The sequence below is a fragment of the Lepisma saccharinum genome, chromosome 30 (genome assembly GCF_977018435.1).
Source record: "Lepisma saccharinum chromosome 30, izLepSacc3.1, whole genome shotgun sequence".
Classification (NCBI taxonomy): domain Eukaryota; kingdom Metazoa; phylum Arthropoda; class Insecta; order Zygentoma; family Lepismatidae; genus Lepisma; species Lepisma saccharinum.
Window position 1 is genome coordinate 25001235 of NC_139258.1, and position 20510 is coordinate 25021744.

Consider the following 20510-nt stretch of genomic DNA (forward strand, 5'->3'; position numbering starts at 1 on the left):
ACGAAGTTACCCTCAAAGACGAAGTATGCTTCTATTATAATAAATATTAAATAAATATGTGCTACTGAATGTAATGAAAATAATGAACGTACTAATATCCCTGGCTCTATCTATGTTCCAGGCAGAAAAAACTGGAATTTTAGTTCACAAATTACAGTATTCAAGACTAGATCAAGACATCAAAGAAGAGGTAAATATTTTTCGTTCTTTTTGTATATAACTGTGAAAAAGTTTTAATGTTCGATCATGTTATCGTGTGGGAAAAGTATTTCCTCCAGAAAATCAGCGAACTTACAGTCAAGAGGTTAGCGTAACATGCTCCAAATCAAAGTTTTCTTTGTTCAGATCGTGCTTAAATCATTAATATCTTCTAGATAGTTATCTGTCATCCATTCACATCATTAATGTGCGAATTAACGGGGGTATGCCGGGTATTTCCCCCCCAAGAATAATATTTTCCCCGGCGAAATTAAAATATTTTTATCCTTGCCAGGGATGTTTTTATCCACCCTCGAAGAAAATAGAATTGAAAGTATATAGTTATACCATTTATTAATCATGTAACAAACAATTGAAATATAATTCGAGTCAATTTATGTTCAGTCATCACAGATTTCCCTGCCCAAAAGTATGCAGCCTTGTGAAATTAAGGACACCCCACATACAAGAAAATCTGCCAGATACAGGACACTATTCTGAAACTGACCAACCCTACCGAACCGAAACAACAGCATGCTGTTTTCCACCCTAAGTTTTCACGGCAATGTACTGATATTTTAAAAGTATTAAAGTGTTCACAAGAAACTTGTAGGTAGGATAGGTGGACATGGAGATTGAACTTTGCAATAGAAATTTGGTCAAATTTTCGGTGTTTTCAGTTAAATAAACTTCAATTTATTACTGTTGAAATGTACAGATAACTAACTGTAAAACATATTAACCTGAAGAAAGAGTTACAGTTACTCATTTCAAAAAAGCAACCGGTTATTCGAAAACAGTAACTGTTACAAGTAACTCATAATATCCAAATACTGGTAAGAAGGCAGTAGAGAAATTGACCTAATGCACATGGAAGTACAGTATTTACTGAAAAATTAGCATTACTCGTAAAGCAAACAAAAAAATTACAATGAAAAATTTAAAATATTATTTCCCTTGCAAAAGCATTTAATAGTCATTAAGGTGTTCGTATTTTGCTCATTTTGTGCCATTTTTCTTACATTTTTGCAACGGCAATGACGATTATATGACGCACACAAACCTAGATTTCACACCCAGCCACCCAAGATTGAGTTTAATTTATGCATATACTGGCTAATCGGGAATGTACCTACAGTTAGAATTTCCTAGTTCCTTTAGATTACAATGAGATGGCGTTAACTACATCTATATTGGAAAGGTCCTGTTAAACACCAATTGAAAGAATCATGTACAATCTCCATATAAACTTGTATGTTTCTAATATACCGTAATGTGTTTCCAATTGCATGCAATGTGATGTAAAAATACTTCTTTTCTTCTAGATTCATATGTTCTCATCTTTAGTGTTATACAGAAAGGTGAAATTCACAGCCTGTGGACTGTTCCCTTTAGATTTCACTCTGCTACATTCGGTACGTAACACCTTGTATTTTAATACCTGCAGGTCTATTTAGGTGTAGTTGAACAATAAAGTTGAATTCAAGATATTCCTTCAATATATTTTCTATTCAAACCTTACTTGTATGTTTGAGTTCTTGTTTCAAGTCCGCTTCATGAACAGATAGGTTAATTGGGACTGGGCCTACAGTTTAAACTTGAGTCCGAACCACTAAGTACCTCGACCTGGTATCAAACCCGGGACCCCTTGATTACAAGGGGGCAACGTTATCACTACGCCATCAAAGAGGCCCTTAACGCTTTATTGTTCGTTGGTCATGTATGTGTTTGTATTTACAAGTGTGTGTGTAAAGTTATTTTTTTAAAGTAACCGAGTTACAGTTACTTTGCTCAAAAAGTTACTGAGTTACTGTTACTCTTTTTGTACAGTAAATCAGTAACAATTACTACACTTTACATTATCTACAAGTCGCAGAACGTGTTTCACGTGTAGACTGCAAGGGGGCTTTTCTTTTCCTTACTGATACCAATTTATATTTAACACAAATTGTTCATTAAATTATAATAAAGCTGACAGACTATGTTATATGAAAGAATAAAAGTAACAAAATTAAAAGTGAACCCTATTGCAATAAAATTTAAATTTAGAGTAGGGTGAGAAGTTTAATCTACGTTAATCTTTTGATTACATTCATTGCATAATCATTCTCTAATATTTGTTAACACTTTTCTACGTATTTACATTTTTAGTTTTTAACTTATCAGGTTTGAAGTGTTGAAAATTATGTAATTCGACATCTTTTCTTCCCCAGATCGCCGGTGCTGTGACGACATACCTCGTAATATTGCTTCAATTTCAAATATCAAGTAGGCAAAGTGCAAGATCTGCTGGCACAACTGAGATTTCGACAGAACCATGGATATCCACGACATGAGAATGGCAAGAACGTATGAGAATTTGAAACAGTGGACTACATATGACAATTAAGGGAATATATAAAACCTTTCTATGGGGCATTTGATAGCACTATCAAGCTACATTGTATATTTGTGCCCTTCATACCATTATTGCACTTGTTACAAGAAGGAATTGCTATGTACCAAATGTATTACACAAACACACATACCGAAAATTTTAAATAAAAAATTGATTACAAAATTCAACATTACATCAAATATTTGGTATATTTTAAGTTCACTTTATGTACATAGGCTAATCGGGACTGGACCTACAGTTTAGACTGAGATCCGAACCACTGAGCAACGTGCCTACACCGGGTATCGAACCAGAGATCCCTTGGCATTACCACTACGCCGGAGCAAAGATTGCCGAATACTTGTTTACAATATTTAATGGGATGGATGTCTACTGGACAGGAATATCCAGATATCCAGAAAACGTCCAGATGATACCCAAGATATCTCATGTATATTTTATGGATTATTTATGGATATGGTTTGGACATTGGTGCTGTGTTAGTGAACGCACGTCATCTGAACGTTCAGATATGTTGTGGATAAGAAAAGCATATATTCTGGACTAGAACTGAACAGCAATTAGACCTCATTTGTCTGGATAAATTTCACGCATATTTTGGATACCAGAACATTATCTGGGCTAGATTAGACATATCAAGGATCTCATGCGCACATATGTTTATAACCTCTTTCTCTCACATGCGAGCGTTTACATGTCTGAAAAATATTTCATATCTACACGCTTCACATATAGAAGCATGCACATTGAACATAAGGAAACAGTAGAAAAGCTTACAATGTCCTTTGACATGCAACATGGAAATTACAGTAAAACCTCGTTAATCCGGACTAATGGGGGAATAAGTTGACCGGTTTAACGAAAATCCGGATTAAGTTAAATAACCTAAAAGAACAGTAGAAAGTGCATTAAAACTCCGTTTGTAGCAACAAAACACGTTTATTATGGTGTATTTAAAGGGCAAAGGTCTACATACACTAAGAATACAGTAAAATATAAAGCATGTATTCCTATCCGTTACGGAGCAATATGACGAATACAATTGTTGACTTCTAGTCATATTTAAAACCTTGCATTTTTCTTTTTATTCTTTTGCCTGTCCGGATTAAGCAAAGTCCGGCTTATCGGGGTCCGGATTTACGAGCTTTTACTGTAATACTGTGTATACTGTATGGGCGTCGCCAGAAATTTTTGAAGGGAGTCAAGTAATTGGTGTAAAATTGATTATGTAATAATAATAGTCAATCGATATTGAGAATTATTATCATTATTACATTTTGGGACAGACTTTTACCCGAGAAAAGATATGAGCGAATAGACCTACCTAACACCACTGTTTACATTCAAAACACGATTAGCACGCACCACGTGACCATACACATATGTGAGCTCGATACCTCCACATCACCCTATATACCTTCATGGCATATGCACAGGGTCACCATTACCTTTACCTTACGTGATCATACACCACAACTTACACCGCTCCAGAAAGTGCAGACATCAACTACACTATAATCCTGTCCCGGCTATATCTGGAGTAAAGCCACGCATAAGGGCAGGGAAGGGGAGGAAATCAAGTGGGCAGAGCAAAGGAGTGCACGCTGCTGCGAAGGCTGGCAATTGCAGTCGCTTCCCCCTCCACGCAATCCCGTTCCCTCTTACGTGTTCATTGGTGAAACCGTCTCGCGTCACTACTTGCGCAGAGACTTGCTTTCGTTCGCCTGCTCTTCCACAGTACACGGTTAAGGTAATACGGGTGTTCCAGTTGAAAGTAGCCCGCCTGCTATATTGCACCAGTAAAATGGAAAAGTCCATTGTAACGTGAACAAGATAGGTGTTCAAGGTCATCCGTACACACACTTTATTTATTGACATGTAACTGTTGATCGGAACCGGGCTACTTTTAATTGGGACAGACTGTATCTTACTGTGTAAGTGTTAGTTCAAAAAATGCATCTAACCACTGTTCTAATCAGATAAAGTGACGAGATGACAGGACACAAAATACCAACCCCGCAGAGGCGCCAGAGCCTCGTTTGCCAACAAGAATAAAGTTTGCAAGTTACGTGCGAGACGGGATGACAATATAGAACTGAAATTAAAGGTTCGTCCAAGAGGTTATTTCCTAAATCAACTGACAAGTAACGCCAGGTGACCATAATCTAAGCCTTCTCGAGTCCGTTCGAAGCATCGGATTTTCACTACCAGGTGGAAATGTGGCGCTCAAATCTGATACACGGTGAACAACATTCCATGAAACGCTTCGTGCAACAATACACTGTCTTATTCTTCCAAGGGGTTATTCACGTTGACGGCGTGAGTATTAAACACTACTGTACTGACATAAATTAAAAATAAAGTTTTGTATGTCCGACTCCTGGTTTTCAACGCCACATTTCCACCTGGTGGTGAAAATTTGAACTATTTTTTCTTTCGCCAGCATTAGCTTTCTCCAAGGTATCCACAGCCTCTACACCAAGTTTCGTCGCAATTCGATGCCTCGAACCAACTCCAGAGGTCTCTAAACAGGGCAAATTTAATTATAAATTACCACCCGCTACAATATAAGCTACAGAAAAGGGATGAAGAAACGAGTTTATTGCTGAAAGTCTTGCTAAGGCACAACACCGATAAGTAGATATTGTAAATGAAGCGTAAATTTCCAAATTGTTTCCGTAGCTATAAATCAGCACTTCGATAAAAATATTCCATTGTGTTTCGGGACTCACTATAAACAACGCTTTTTAATTTCTGCACCCTTTGAATTACGTACTCGTAAAGCAAAAACAAAGAGAATATTTGTTTTTGTTTTTTTAAATCAAGCCAAGTATTTTTTCACAAAAATAAACATTCAGGCAATATACAGTTAAGATCTGCAGTGTGATGTTTGTGAGATATAGGAAAAATATTTTTTCACAGAAAAAAATCCTAGTGTAAGATCAAGTTCATATGACTGTCGTGCACAGGAGTTTTTCCAGCTTTGAAAAATGACTCCAATGACTGTGGCAATCCTTGTGTCAATTCTTTACATGACTCGGTCAGAGGTAAGTCCCAAAACATGAAAATTATTCTAACAAGTCCTCTGTAAGAAATTGCCGTAAAAATTAAATTAGTCTACCGTTACAAAAACAGTTTTTTTTTTATTTTACTTAGCTTTTCTGCCACTTATGGCTAATCGCGATGATGAGGATGAGTAGGGATAAGATAAAAGTAAGAGTAATACTAACAAATGAAAATTACATTAAAGAGGAAATAAAAAGCACGATATCTGTGTTACTTTTCTCTCCATAAACTTTTATCTTCTCGTATAATATCTAAGAAACTAAAAGTTAAAAAAGGTTATACAAAACAGTAATTTTGCCTGTAGTATTATATGGATGTGAAACTTGGTCCCTTTCATTAAAAGAGGAACAAAAATTAAGAGTATTTGAAAATAAAATCCTTAGAAAGATATTTGGACCTAAAAGGGATGAGGAGCCAGATCAGTGGAGAAGGTTGCATAATGTAGAATTGCACAATTTGTATTCATGTCCAGATATTATTACAATAATTAAATCAAGGAGACTTAGGAGGGCAGGCCATGTGTCACGAATTGGAGAGGAAAGAAGAGCTTACAGAATTCTTGTTGGGAAACCTGATGGTAAGAAACCTGTAGGAAAGTCAAGAAGAAGATTAAGGGATAACGTTGAGATGGACCTGAAGGAAATCTGTAGGGATGGAAAAGATTAAACTGATCTTGTCCAAGAATAGACAGATGGAAAGCTTGTGTTGCTGCAGCCATAAACCTTCGGGTTTAAGAAGGCTAGAGAGTTAGTTAGTTAGTTACCTTAAATATTGAGAATATTGTTGCAACCCTGCTTCTGGATATTTGCAACCTTGCCTTTGGATATTTGCAAATCTCTTTTGGGCATTTCCAAATCTCCTTTGGACATATACAACTCAAGCAATTTGAAAAATGCAATCTTTGAAAGTGACTAATTTATTTCATTTTTTTAGCATGAGTAGTAATTGCTTTGAAAAATATATCATACTGAATCACTTATAGTCATTTCACTTCCAGGCAGCAAGAAAAAGTATTCCAGCGACCACAGGTACGAGACGATCAGCTGGGAATAACAATATGGGACTACGAACACTAGGAGGGGTCAATCCGATGATACCCAACCTACAGAAGAACTCTCAAATTTCTGAAACTCCAGTAGGGTACAGCAGGTTTTTTCCACCCAAACCTAAGCTTTACGTGGAGCCTGTAGACGCTCAAGTTCCAAGAACCATGAACGACTTCCCATCGCAACGGTCTGCAGTGAAAAAGAAGGGAGTGCCCAGTACCAAGCGACAAGGCACACTGAGAAAGATGGGAAATACTAGGGCGACACCGAGCGGTAGGGGAAGGAAACTTGCACAGTAGATGATAACACAAACCCTGGCCTACAATATATAACGTCACAGAAGCAAAACTAGGACTGATACTCAATACTTATAAATAATAACACTAATGTAACTCTCAATGTTAATCATGCAATCATACAGGAACGTAATTATAATGCGAATACTATTTGAGTAGGTTAGGTTAGTTAGATTTGAATGCCCTGGTATTTTGCTTATTTTTCGTTTTGGTTTATGACTAATGCATTGAACGTTGGGATTTGTGGTACATTTGAGTGTCAACAGGGAAATTGCATTACATTTCTGAAACCTGGACAAAATCGAAAGGTTAATAAATTCTAGAAGGTCAGAAGTATGCAGAAAACGCTAAACTGAGTTAATCATGTACATTGAAAAGCCAACTCTATGCACATTTACAAGAATGAAAATTTCCAAAATTGTTTAATAGAGGATAAATTCCACATGCTACATTATGGTAAACAAGCTAACTGCAAAAATATCATGTTATTGCTCTGCACAAAGAAGGAAAAATACTTTCAATTAAAATTAAAACTAGAAAATTTGTTTTTAGCACATTGATTCATTTGATCGTAGCACCACGATAAGCCATCAGGCTACTTGCAATTGTTTAACATTAAGCATGGAAAATTTACTCCTAACATGCAGAAAACTCAGACCATAATAAAGTTTTTCAATCAGAAAGTAGAATTTCATAACGTATGTATTCTTTCCTCAAATGATAACACCTGAACATCTAAAAGTACTGGAAGAAGAAAAGTTGTGGCTGGTACCAATAGCAACACTATTCCACAGGAGAGTAACTTATTTGCAGCAAGTCAACGAAATCGATTTGTCATCTTCACAAATCTGGCCAAGGGTGCTTTCGATCGTGTTCAAGGCCAAATCGGGAAGAAGCAGGAAAAAGTCTTAGCAGGAAGAAAAAGAATGCCTGAATCTTAATAGTGCTTGTACATCGAGAACTCGGTTTCCTTGTCAATGGTCAATGGTAGCTTGCACCTTTCTTAAGCATTCGTTCGTGGCCTGCTTCTATTTACCATTTAATCAAATATTTGCTTAGCGTCTTGGGGGCTGCTTGCAACATACAATGTCAGGCAGAACACACTCGTCCCAGAGATGAATGCCATTAATTCACTTCTTCGTTCTCAGTGGTTCCTTTTCTTTCTTGTTTATATCTTCTGTATGGTTGGTCACCAACATAACTTATCTGTAGTTGTCCTGTAGCTATTTTCTTGTGTATGTGCAGTTCTGCTTGAACGATCGTGTGAAATACACTAGCAAGTGAGCATGGTTTGGTAAATTCGAATCCACGCAGTAGGGAAAGAAAATTCTAAACATGTAATTTTTTGAACCAAAATGTTCTGGCAAACTTATTTATATTATTTACTTTAGGCAAGTTGCCTTTGAGGACTTTGTCATTTTGTGTAATGTTTTACTTTGTAAACGATGAAAAATGTATCCGAATCTTGCTCTTGTTAGCGTGTTTGGCAACTATGTCCCCTTCATCTAATTTTCACAGCTTTTGGAGGAACTTCGGTCACACGAACCGGTCTGGAACCCAACCTCATACAAAACTTTGTCACCTAAGGAGAATCTGCTGCTGACTATCACGAAACACTTCATGTGCACATCAAAATCCCAGCCCAATTTTATTTTCCGTTAAAAAGTTTTCTTCTGATTGTAATCCCCCCTCATACGTGAATAGGTTAGGTGAGTGAGATTTGGTGCTCTTTGAATTACAATGAATCTTCTACATGCTTACGTCACGGCTGTACACGTAGGCGAATAATGATAGGAATAAAATTTTAATAGTTGGTATATTTTTATTGTTTTTCCATTAACTTGATTAAGTTCTAGTTTCTAATTATAATCTAATTATATATAATTCATTTTATGTAATAATAAGAACCTCTCTTTATAATTTAAATATGACAATTATTATGACATAACATCAATATATATTTTTATTATTAGCTAAGGATGGCGCAATTAAAACAATAAACCGTTTCTTCATAAACAATTTGAACACTGGATTGATCACTAATGTTATTTCTATGAGGCCTTCAATTTTCAGACTTGACAGGTTTTTGATTTCTAAAAAACTATACGTAATTTCATTATTGCGGCCGATGATAATTTGTGTACAAATTTTCACAAAACTGAAATTAAAAAAACTACACCCTTTCCTGATGTTTTTCCGGAACTGTTAATAAAAGTATTCAAAGACCCCTCAACCAATTGTTTTAAACAATGGTTGATTTGATTATTTAAATAAGGCACAATGTTCACGAAGCCAATCAGAGGATTTTTGGAACTGTTGAATCTTCTCATCACATATATAGGCCTACATTGATTACAGTATTTTTTATACTTTTTGAATATTGGAGGATTATTAGGTTAATCGCCTTAGTATTTCTTCCCTTGGCAATTTCTCGTGGCATTTCTCATATCAACACTTTCTACTACTTTCAAAAACGCCGATTCATTAATTCAAACTTACATTGATACACATTTCCAAAATTCCAAATTATCTCGTCCTATTAAGGTTGCAAATCGGAGACCAGACATGGAAAATAACTTCGTTATTTTTAATTTAAAACTACCTAAGTTAGTTTTACAGTTGCCTGCTGTTACTTATACTCGTGTAGCATGTTTCATGCATGGAATAAAAGCAAGTTGTTCTTTTTCTGTTTAAATTGTCAATAACCTCATATTTCTACGCAAAGGAATTCAAACTAATCTAGAATTTCCTCCTACACGAAAACATAAAATAACTGTGAAAGAAACAGTTTATATCGTTATTCCTTACTTGACAAAAGTAACTATGTGTTAAAAAGCACTAAGCTACAGTTACCGTAACTTAATACAAAGTAACTACGTTACTTCCAAAAAAAGCTGTTAGATAGTACTTACCTTGGAAGTGGATGTTTCTCGCTACTTCGTTGCAGGGGCTGTAATGTGCCAATTGGCAGACGAATTTCTTCTCCATAACCAACAAATCTTAATCTAGCAACTCAACCAAAGTATGTAGCTTGTTCAATGTTTACAAATTGTTGTACTGCTTATTTTTCAGAACGATCTGAAACCATTAAAAGTTGTAACAACTGATGCACGTATTTTACTACAAACTACAATATTACACTTCCAATTCTCCAGGATCCAAATCACAACTCATCGACTATGGTGGAACAGTGTTGCCACAACCGGACGGCACAATTCCCCTTTGCTAAGGTTAAATTTTCCCTTTTCGCTCATTTTTTTTATCGTCTAAAGAAATAATCTAAGTATTGTAATAATAAAAAGTATTATTTTCATTGGCTCATGATCGCGCATATGAAAAATACTAAATAAATTAATCACATACATGTTTATAGCCAGTCCGTGATCGGTAATAGCAGGGTACTTTTTCTTTTGTAGGTTGTTCGAGAAGCTTGAACTAATTCACAGTTGTCAGGCCCCACTCAATCCACGTGATAGCTACTCTATTTTTTTATTACATTTTATCGTGAAATATTGACATTAACAACATTAAGTGAGGAACAAAATGGTTTTCATCCATGTAGCAATCAATTTTAAAAATATTTTAAACAGCTGTATAAAAAACAGCAGTTTTTAAAACGTGACCCACGGGTATTCATCACGACATGTTTCTTTGTTAATTCAGTATACATTTTCAGCCACTGAATAGATTTCTATGCAGAATAAACAGAATGACACGCATTGAACGAAAAGGCATAGTTACAAAACACGCACACGCAAATAGCTACAAACTATCAAACATCTAGGGATGTGCAGGACAGAATATTAATGGTCGGGACGGGATCGGGAAATTTTTTAAAGGGAACATTCTGAACGAAAAATTCGCAATTTCCCGCCTAAGTCGGGAAATTTTTGGGACGGAAAATGTTCGAAATTTCCCGAAGCTCTGGAAATCTCGAATTCTACACACGTCATTTTCACTTTAAGTGATGAATCATATTAGTGGTTACGTCACAGCAGACGACAAACCAGGATTTGAGTCTAAGCAACAGGCAAACGTGTTTTCTTCCTATCCAAATCAATAGGATTTTCCATCGGAAGGAGTAGCTTTAATTATTGTGACAGCAGTTATGAAACAAAATTATGACGCGTAAAGATGAGATTTCGGAGAATACGGCTATATATCACACATACCTTAAGGCTGGTTTACATTGGTCAAGGAAACGGGAGAGTTACTGAGACGAGTTACTGGCCTGTCTGCTCGATTCGACCCTTCTGTGGCGAGTAGCTGATTACACACTTTCTACTCGAATCTAGCAAAGTGGGATAGTGGCTGCAGTTGTTTGGCGCTATTTTGACAGAATGAACCCATGGACGTCGTTGGCGATTTAAAAAATAGCTCTGAAACAGTTTACAGGCTTTTCTTTTTACGATTAATGAATACAATAAATCACGTGGACGTGTCTAAAAAGAAAATTAATTTCCTTGAATTTTCTATTTTCAATTGTTCTGAGTTGTACGTAGAACTTTTTTTTTTCAATTTTACCTATCCTACGTCAAATACAACAAATCTCATCTCCTGCACTTATGACCTCGTACGCCCGTAGTTTCTTTTGTTTGAACACTCTTGGATCACATCCTATTCATGGTTGACTTTTTAATAATGAGCAAACTCACAACACTCTACGACAGCACAGACTCTATACTCTCCTCAAAAAGCGTTTACATTGATCGAGTGTCCGTCGAATTTATGCGCGAGTGAAAAAATCGATGGGGGAGGAAGCAACTCAACCGATTCGCTGTCCTCCTTGGACAGCCACTCGACTGTCCTGACTACTGGAGCGAGTACTGGCTCCAGACTATCCTAAGTTGTTTACACGAGGAGAGTAGCTCGCTTTACCCTACTCGCTTCATCTACTCTCCTGTCTACTAGACCAAAGTAAAGCAGGCTTTATGGACCATTTACACGAGGCCAATTGTGAAGACATAACACTAAGCCAATCCAATATTGGCATCGTGTGAATAGAGGCAATCCATGTGAATGGAATGTCTCCAGCCATTGTCTCAAGCCACTCCACTAAATTAGAATGGTTTCAAAGTTTTCGAGTGGGATTTACAATACAACCAGTGCCCGAAAGTATGAACCCCCCTCCAGCAGATTTGCTTATACTTAAAACAAGCTTAACATGCCTACATGAGCTTTTTGCTCAAGTGTGGAATCTTGTATAATTCAAGATTTTTGTAAAAAAGCCCTCATGGATTCCATGAGAAAGTATGAACCCCCTCAGATTGATTTGCATATACTTACAAAAGGCACTTTTGAGAGATTGTTGTCCATAAACTTGTCAAAAATATGCCCCTCTTGGGGCCACACTTAAAACTAGGCCACACACACACACACACACACACACACACACACACACACACACACACACACACACACACACACACACACACACACACACACACACACACATACACACACATACACACACACAGACACACATATATATATACTTCTGGTTTAAGTTCAATTGGATACCAGGTTCAATTCTTCTAGAATTGCTCCGTGACTCTCTCATTTCTTACATCATAAACATACGATTTTTCCCCTATGAGAATAACACTACAAATGGTGTCATCAGGTAATGCCTCATGGAATTCACAGATAATTTTAATGTTTGTCCTGTCATTCACTACAACCTGTTTTCTTTTCGAAGTGTTGATGACAAACATGGGTCTCTGTGCTTTGAATTCGTCTGGTGTGTAATATATGTCGGTATTGCCAGTAGTGACCCTCTTGAAGGAAGAAAAAGCTTCATATAATTTGAGGAAATCATTCTTGGACATGTCTAAATTATAATTTTCTCTAGGAAAGACCTCATTTCTGCCATTTTTAAGATAAATGTTCTTGATGTTGCAGTTATCAAATCTGCTTGAATTTTTTTCCTGATTATTGTGTCTTCCAGTCTGAAACAGTACCACCACAAAATCAGGCATGTCATATTGAATACTGGAGAATGAATTTGTAGCATCAAACTCATAATATGTACCAGAGGCAGGCTTCTGTACGCATTGATATGTGTAAAATTGCAGAGGAACCTGTGGATTTTTTATTATATTTGCTTTGTATTTAAGAGCATAACTGGCCTCATACTCAACAACAGGGATTCTTAGCTCCATAGTCTGAATAATGCACTTGCCTGCATCAGGTAGGGTATTGGGCAGAGCTTCTCCTGTAGAGTTTAATGTGCTGTACCTCATCAAAGCATTATTATCATTGGCAGCTCTTCTAAATGTAATTCTTAACCCACCCTTCCACATAATTTCTTTGTAATCCGAGAAGAATCCTGGCAATAGGCGCATCGGGAACAGCACTGTGTGGCTCTTAGATATAATTTTATCACCAGCTTCAAATCCGCCGATTCTGTAGTAAGAAGCCTCGGTTTTGGATAATTTTAGTGTGGCCAAAGCTGTGGAGGTAATGCCGGGATAATCTATTCTGTTTATAACAACACCATGCTTTCTGATCTCAATTTCAGAGAACAGATGCGGCACAAAATTGTCCACCAATCTTATATTTGAATTTGCCGGATAATCTGTTCCATCGAGCTTTACAACATCAAATTTGATGTATAGATCTGCTCTGTGGGGGTGTATAAAGCCGTCCCCTACATCAAGATCAACCTCTATCTCTGTGTTGGGTTGATTTAAATTTGCAAATGTCCTCCTGTTTGGGGGGAATGATTGTAGCTCATAACTCTCAATATTTTCCATTGTATGTATTTTTATTTAAATGTTAATCTCTATGATAGCAGTTGTTGTGGCTCCAGCAAAATCAACTAATTCTTCTTTTTCATTAGTGACCATCAATTCAATATAATCTATTCTATTATGACACACAGGAAAATATAATGTTGGGGATGGATTGTAGATGATGGGCTCCATAAATTCAGAATTAGGTTTGAATGTTGCAATGATGCCGGTTTGTTTGTGAGTGCCTATGCCATTTGATTTGGTGATCATACCCTCAGCCACATTACAGTGAATATTCAGAGTCTCTATGGCTAAGAATTTAGGTATATTCATAGCAGTGTGTTTGATGCCTGCTTCAAGTTTTGTGTTGTTCTCAAAGCCTAACAGCTCTCCTATAGTAGCCAGATCCACTGTTTCTGTAGCAGATACAATTTCTACTCTGTGAGTGACAGAATTTTGACTTAACACTATACCTCTGGGTAATTGAGCATTTAGAGTGGAGAGATTATATTGCCCTGGAGTGATGACAATTTTTTCATCACCAACTGCAATTGTGTTGTTGTGGTGTGTAATATTTGGGATCAGATACATGCCGTAAAATGCTCTGAGAGCTATTGTTTTGGGATACACTATGTCATCATGTAATTTGAGTTTCAATATTGAATTTTGGCTGGTGAGATGGAATACCCCCATGATGTTTCAGATACCACAAGGCTTTTTGAAAATCTTCAATTGATGGTTTATTTATTTGAGACATGTATCTAAGAACAGATAAACACAAATGTCCGCAATTAACATCTTTGAAGTTTTGAACACGGGCATTATTGTAATAAAGATTAGCTGATTTTAGATATTTTATTAAATTTTCAGGTGGAACACCTCCAAATGAATCAAACACAAATGCCTCATTTTTTAAATATTTAAGATAGCAAATCCAGTGAGTGCCCTGATTTTTTTACTCATCCAAATTAACAATGCCACACTCTTTGTTGAGTGGTTGTTCTGGTAAAGAATCAGACATGTACACACCTCTAAAATGTTTGATGCCCAGTGGCTTGATTAAAGCTTCAATATCTTGGTTTGTAAGCGGCTCTTGTTTTTTTTAAACTTATTCTTAACACCTTTGCCTTTTTTCTCCATGGCCAGGTTATGGCGCCTCTGCTCATCTAATTCTGCCCTATTTTTCTTGGCATCTATTACTGTTTTTGCTATGGCAGCTGATCCCCCAGCCAAGCTCCCCACAGCCCCGAGAGCAGCTAAGATGGCAGGGATAGTAAATATGAAACCCCCCACATGTGATTTTTTTCTTGATTGCTGTAATTTTTTTAATTGGGGGGTACTAAGCAACAATTTCATACCATGCCCCTTGGCAATACAAGAGCTTTTTTTCTTGCGCTGCTTTTTGGTCAAAAGGCTGTCAATAGTTTTAAGAGATTTGAGACCTGCATAAGGTACTTGATACATAACACCCTTGGCCTTCATTGTAGGTTTATTATATACACGTTCACAACCCCCACCCCAGTTTTTGTTTGGTGCTCATAGCTATGGTGGTTCCCAATGCTGCTATTTTTTCACTTAAAGAAGCATCTTTGCTTACAAATCTACCAAATGCAGCCTCTTCTAATTTCTTGTCTGCAACATGTCTCTTGTCAAGATCAGTATGTGTGTTGTATGCTATGTCATGGTCTCTACAAGCAGCATCTAAGGGATTAACACCAGGATCACCTCTGTTTAATCTATGATCCAATTTTGTGCCTGGACCACAATACTGATAGCCTGGAATATGTAGTTCAAATGGCAGCTTGTTTATAATGTCATTAACAAGGCCCCGGCCCTCAGAAATATTCCAAAATTTAGGTGGTAGAGTGTTAATAATTTTTATGAGATATCCAATCCCCTTAGGGTCATTCACTATAAAATTAGACAATTTCGTGCTTATCATATCCATAATTCCAACTTTTTCATTGTAAAAATTGTGGTTGCCAGCATTTTCCTCCCCAGCTATCACCAATAACCTATCTACAAGTTTCCTGACATCATCAACCCAGACAAATTCTTTAGGCAGGGTGTTGTATTGTTTGATTCCACTGCCTGTCTTGATTTGTGACCATATGGGCTTGATTAAATTATTGTATTTTGCTCCACTGCTAGACTTAACCCTTTTTTGTGTGGGATCATTGTTCTGGTACAGAGCATCTGATTTTATTAATATTTCTTTGTAATCCTCATAATCCTGATCTGTATAGCTGCCAGGTCTTTTCCTAGTCATCAGTTCCCACAATCCAGGTGTTCCGAGATACTTAACAAAAGCACCTTTTTCTCCAAGTCGAGATTCTGAATATACAATTATATCATCTCCCATAAAAGTTACTCTGAAATTGCCAATTCTATGTATGATGCTACCATCAAGCTCTGTGTCAGCATATAAGCCAAACACCTCATCTTTGTTGTCTTTAGGTGTGGTTAAATATTTTTGAGCAAGAAGACCCAATTCAATAGGATCCTGACTAGCTTCAATTCTTCTAGGAGCAACAGGACTAGGTGTATGAATACTGGAAAGTGGGGTGAATGGATAATCTAATATGTTCCTTGCAGCTACAGGTACAAGCTCCGTGATCAAATCTTGATTTTGCTCTGTAACAGTTTTGATATTCTTACCTAAATTATTAATAGCATCAATTACAGGCTGTTCTGTTTGTTTGTGTTTTTCATAAATTCCCCGGTTCTGTGATTTCCATCCCTTAAATCTTTTTACAAGATAGTCTCTTAACTTAAGATCGTCAATGATTGGCCTTTTCATGTTTATTTATTTATGTCTCAACGTCTAGAAAATCGTTGATTTTATTTCTGTATTTTCCAGTATTAGGTGTTCTTGTCATATCAATTGTGACAAACCCATAACTGTCCTGGTTCCAGCACCTACTGCAAAACTTGGAAAAATCATTGTAGCTCAAGTCCCCACCTACATATTCATCATGTATGTGTTTGAGGTTGGTATGATCTTGATGAAACACACATATAAAATTGCTGTTGTCTCGGATCAGTTGCTTCGGTATTTTTGAAAAAGTCTGTGCCAGGTAGAAGCAATCAATGTTTTTGTGTCGGCCCTGTGTAAAGAAATTTCTAACCTTGTTTTGATTATCCAGTATAATGTCATCAAACACAACAACAGAATTATCGAGACATTCATCAAGTGGCTTAACATCTGGTACAAAAGTGGCAATATCCAATCCATCATATAGCTTCATCAGCTGCTGATATTTTAATTGTTCCAAGCTCTTAGAAAAGACATACAAGTGCCTGTTTTTCCAGTCTAACCAGTTGGGTGCCAATAAAAAATTATCAACCATTAGTGTAGTTTTACCACAAGCAGATGGCCCAACAATAAGACACCTAATATTTTCAGGTAGCAACTTGCCATTTCTCTTAATCTGCTGTTCAGGTTCTGGCAGCCTCTTTATAACATCCCAGGTGCTCATATTATCATTTTGTTTGCATCGATCCAGCTGTTTTCCGGATGACCCAGCCATTTGACAAATAACTTGTTGCCTTTTCTGCGAATAATTTTTTCTATGAGATAAGTGTCAGGCTGCTTAGTTTTGCTGAGCTCTTGTTCATAGAACCTGCCTTTGAGAATTTCTCCTCGGTGATCTTTTATTATATATGTGTTAAGGGTCCCGGGTTTAACTTGAACCACTGTAAATAATTCAGTGCTCCAGTTTCTTGTAAAACCTCTTTTGAATAAGTGCTTATATTTGCTGATTCTTACTTGATCACCCACCCTGTATTTGGCCCTTCTTGTTGTTGGCTGGTATCTAGGATAATAAACAGTCCTGATCAATTTTTGTTCATCAGATGGAGTTACTTCAGAGGGTTTCATGTTGATTGTGGAATGGATAGAGTTGTTATATTTATGTAGAGGTTCTGGAAGAATATTAAGCCATTTATAATTACCTTGAAGTGTAAATTGTTTATACATAAGATTTTTTAAGGTTCTGTTGAATCTCTCTACAATTGAGGCTTTGAGATCACTGTAACTCGAGTAATGTTTAATTGCCTGGCTTTTAATAAATTGTTGAAACACTGAATTATAAAATTCTTTGCCATTATCTGTTTGCAAATAGCGCGGTGATCTTCCAGTGTGATTGATGATTGTCCTGATGGCTTCTGTAACACATTTTCCAGTCTTGGATTTGAGTGGCACAGCCCAGGCAAATTTTGAAAATGTGTCTATGACAGTGAGTAGATACTTGTAGCCCTTGTTGATTTTGTCTAAGTTTTTCAACTGCCCACTTGCCATTTCAATCAAGTCGCTCTGCCATAAATCATCTATGCCCTTTGTGACTACTGGGAGTCTCTTATAATTATGCCTGGCTTGTCTGTGTAATTCATCAACAATAATTTGTCTAGACATAATATGTAAACAAGAATATTGCAACTATGGGGTGTTCAGCAGCTGAGACTGCAGGATTTTCTAAATACAATTTGTCCCCTATTTGTATTTTAAATTCCAAAGTGCCATCATCTTCAGTATAGGCTGTTTCTAATGTATTGGGATCTGTAAAATCCTCCAATTCCACACTGGTGATTTTCACTTTGTTATCAGCATTTGTTATTGATAAGGTAGGGTAGTGGTGTGCCTGTGGTTGTAGCCAATATTTGATCTTGATTGGTCTCAATGTGCCCCCAACAAAAAATTGGTAATAAAATTGTGCAGGGGACAGCATATATATTTTGCCACCTGGTGTAAATGGAGAATCATATTCTTTGTTGGGGATGCTGTACAATTCAAGAATTACTGTATGTTTTGGATTCTCGATTATGCCTGTTATTTCCTTTTCTGCTGTAAGCAATCTGCTTGTTACAGATTCAAGATGCTCATTGATCGTTCTAACAACATCATCATGGCCCGGCTTTATTTTTATGTCCACAATAAGTTTCTTGTATTGTTTCACAATCTCTTGAAGCTGGGTGGCAAAAACAGACAGGGCATTTGCTTGATTGGATTCCATGGTCCCTAGCTGTTGCTTGATATTAGCTACAATTTGTTGCAAATTTTCAACAACTGCCAATTTTGAATTTTGAGCAGTAAGATCATGGACCTGTCTTCTGATATCCTCAAACAGGGCATGCAGTTCATTAATATGTTGATTAGTTGGTAGAGTGGCCACTGTCTGAGTGAGTTGTTTGATCTCTGTCTGGATATTCTTGATATCTTCTGATTTCAATATGCGATTCACTGCCCTCTTTATATTTTTAAGTTCCTGTGATGTAGGAAGATTTGATACTGTATTTTGCAAAAATTCAAGTGCCAATTTTACACTGTGTAATTCAGAAGCATCAGCCACATTTTGCATAGCATTTTGGAGCAGGGTTATATCTGCCTGAGAGGGTGTTGATTGCTGTAAAATTTCAAGTTTTGTTTGGATATCATCTATCAAGTGATGAAAATGAGATAGTTCAGATTCAGTGTTGAGGTTTTCAAGCTTTGTGATTTGTTGCTGGACACTGACGAGGGTATCTACAATCCCAGGCAATCTGGATTCTAGTACATTTGCCAAATCACTTTGCACTGCTGCTATTGTACCTTCAAGATGAGTTATGGAACTTTGAATTTTTCCAAAATCTTCATATGTTTCAAGTTGCAGCTTAATATTTGCTACACTCCGAGTTATTGCACTCAAAGCATCAGAAGATGGCAAGTTGTTCATAAAATTTTCAAGTGTCTCAATTTTTTCTTTAACCTCGGCTATGGCATTGTTCAGAGGGTCCAGATTAGGTATTTGGAGTGACTGAATCTGTTCTTTTAGAGTGGAAATGACTAGATCAAAATCTTCTTGTGATTTTATGCTTTTGACAATTGTTTGGAGTTGTGTCTGGACATTATTTATTTGCTCTTCCAATTGCTGTTTCAATTGCTCAGAGTTGGTGGCCTGGGTCTTAAATTTGGCTTGAAGAGCTGCAACAGCTTCTTCCAAACTTTGAAAATTATCTAATGTGGCCAGGTCAGTATATTTCTGAAGCAGCACTTTGAGTTCAGAATCAATTTTAAGAAGAGGGTCCATGCATTGTGATTGCAAATTTGTAATTTCTAATTGAAGACTGGCATTGAGTGTGGTTTGCAAAGCTTGTAAATCACTTCTCAATTTCTTGACTCTGACATCAAGCATCAGAATCTCATCACTGTGATCTTCATGTCTTGTATGGCCAAATATATCATTAGGCATTTTCTTTTAGTGGTTATTTATTATTGAATATCTGATTCTTAATTCTATAAAAAAGGGTATAAGCTTATCATAAGATCCCGGGACTTCAATATATAAGCAGTCACCAGCAGAAACAGTATATACAGTGCCAGAAATCATGTTTGAGTGCTTAATTCTGTAAATATTTCTCCCTACTGAAATTTTAACATCACCCTCAGGAGTTGTAATAAATTGCAATTGACCACCTACAGGTAATTGGTAATGATTTAAATTATTGTTAAATATGTACAATGTTTTGCCTGTTTTATCATCAACATCTGTAAGTATGCTGTTCAGATGAATAATTAACAAGCCACTCAGTTTAGACAGCATATCAGGAGAGGGTTGTGGTGTCGGCAGGTCCATAATAGCCTGTTTTTTGAACCCAAATAAGTTCATAGGCATGTTTATTTATTTCAAATCATGCTCTGTAATTGGGCATTGATTGCCATTTTTCAAATCACAATGCCCCCATGGTAGAGTATGTATGCCACATGACAAAATGCATCTCTTATCATCATGTGGGT

At 36.7% G+C, this 20510-nt stretch overlaps 2 protein-coding genes across 2 annotated transcripts in view; one reads left to right on the plus strand and one right to left on the minus strand.

Annotated features, from left to right (window-relative positions):
• LOC145981795 (putative gustatory receptor 2a) overlaps window positions 1–10176 on the minus strand; it is a 362953-nt gene extending 352777 nt beyond the window's left edge. Inside the window, exon 1 of the mRNA XM_083115217.1 lies at window positions 9917–10176. The gene's annotated coding sequence lies outside the window, so the exon portion shown is untranslated. The remainder of the gene's footprint in view (window positions 1–9916) is intronic.
• LOC145981794 (uncharacterized) lies at window positions 5454–8821 on the plus strand. The gene is made up of 2 exons (XM_083115216.1): window positions 5454–5643; window positions 6660–8821. The coding sequence occupies exons 1-2, from the start codon at window positions 5587–5589 to the stop codon at window positions 7005–7007; spliced, it is 405 nt and encodes a 134-aa protein (XP_082971342.1). The 5' UTR covers window positions 5454–5586; the 3' UTR covers window positions 7008–8821.
• Window positions 10177–20510: the final 10334 nt, after the last annotated feature.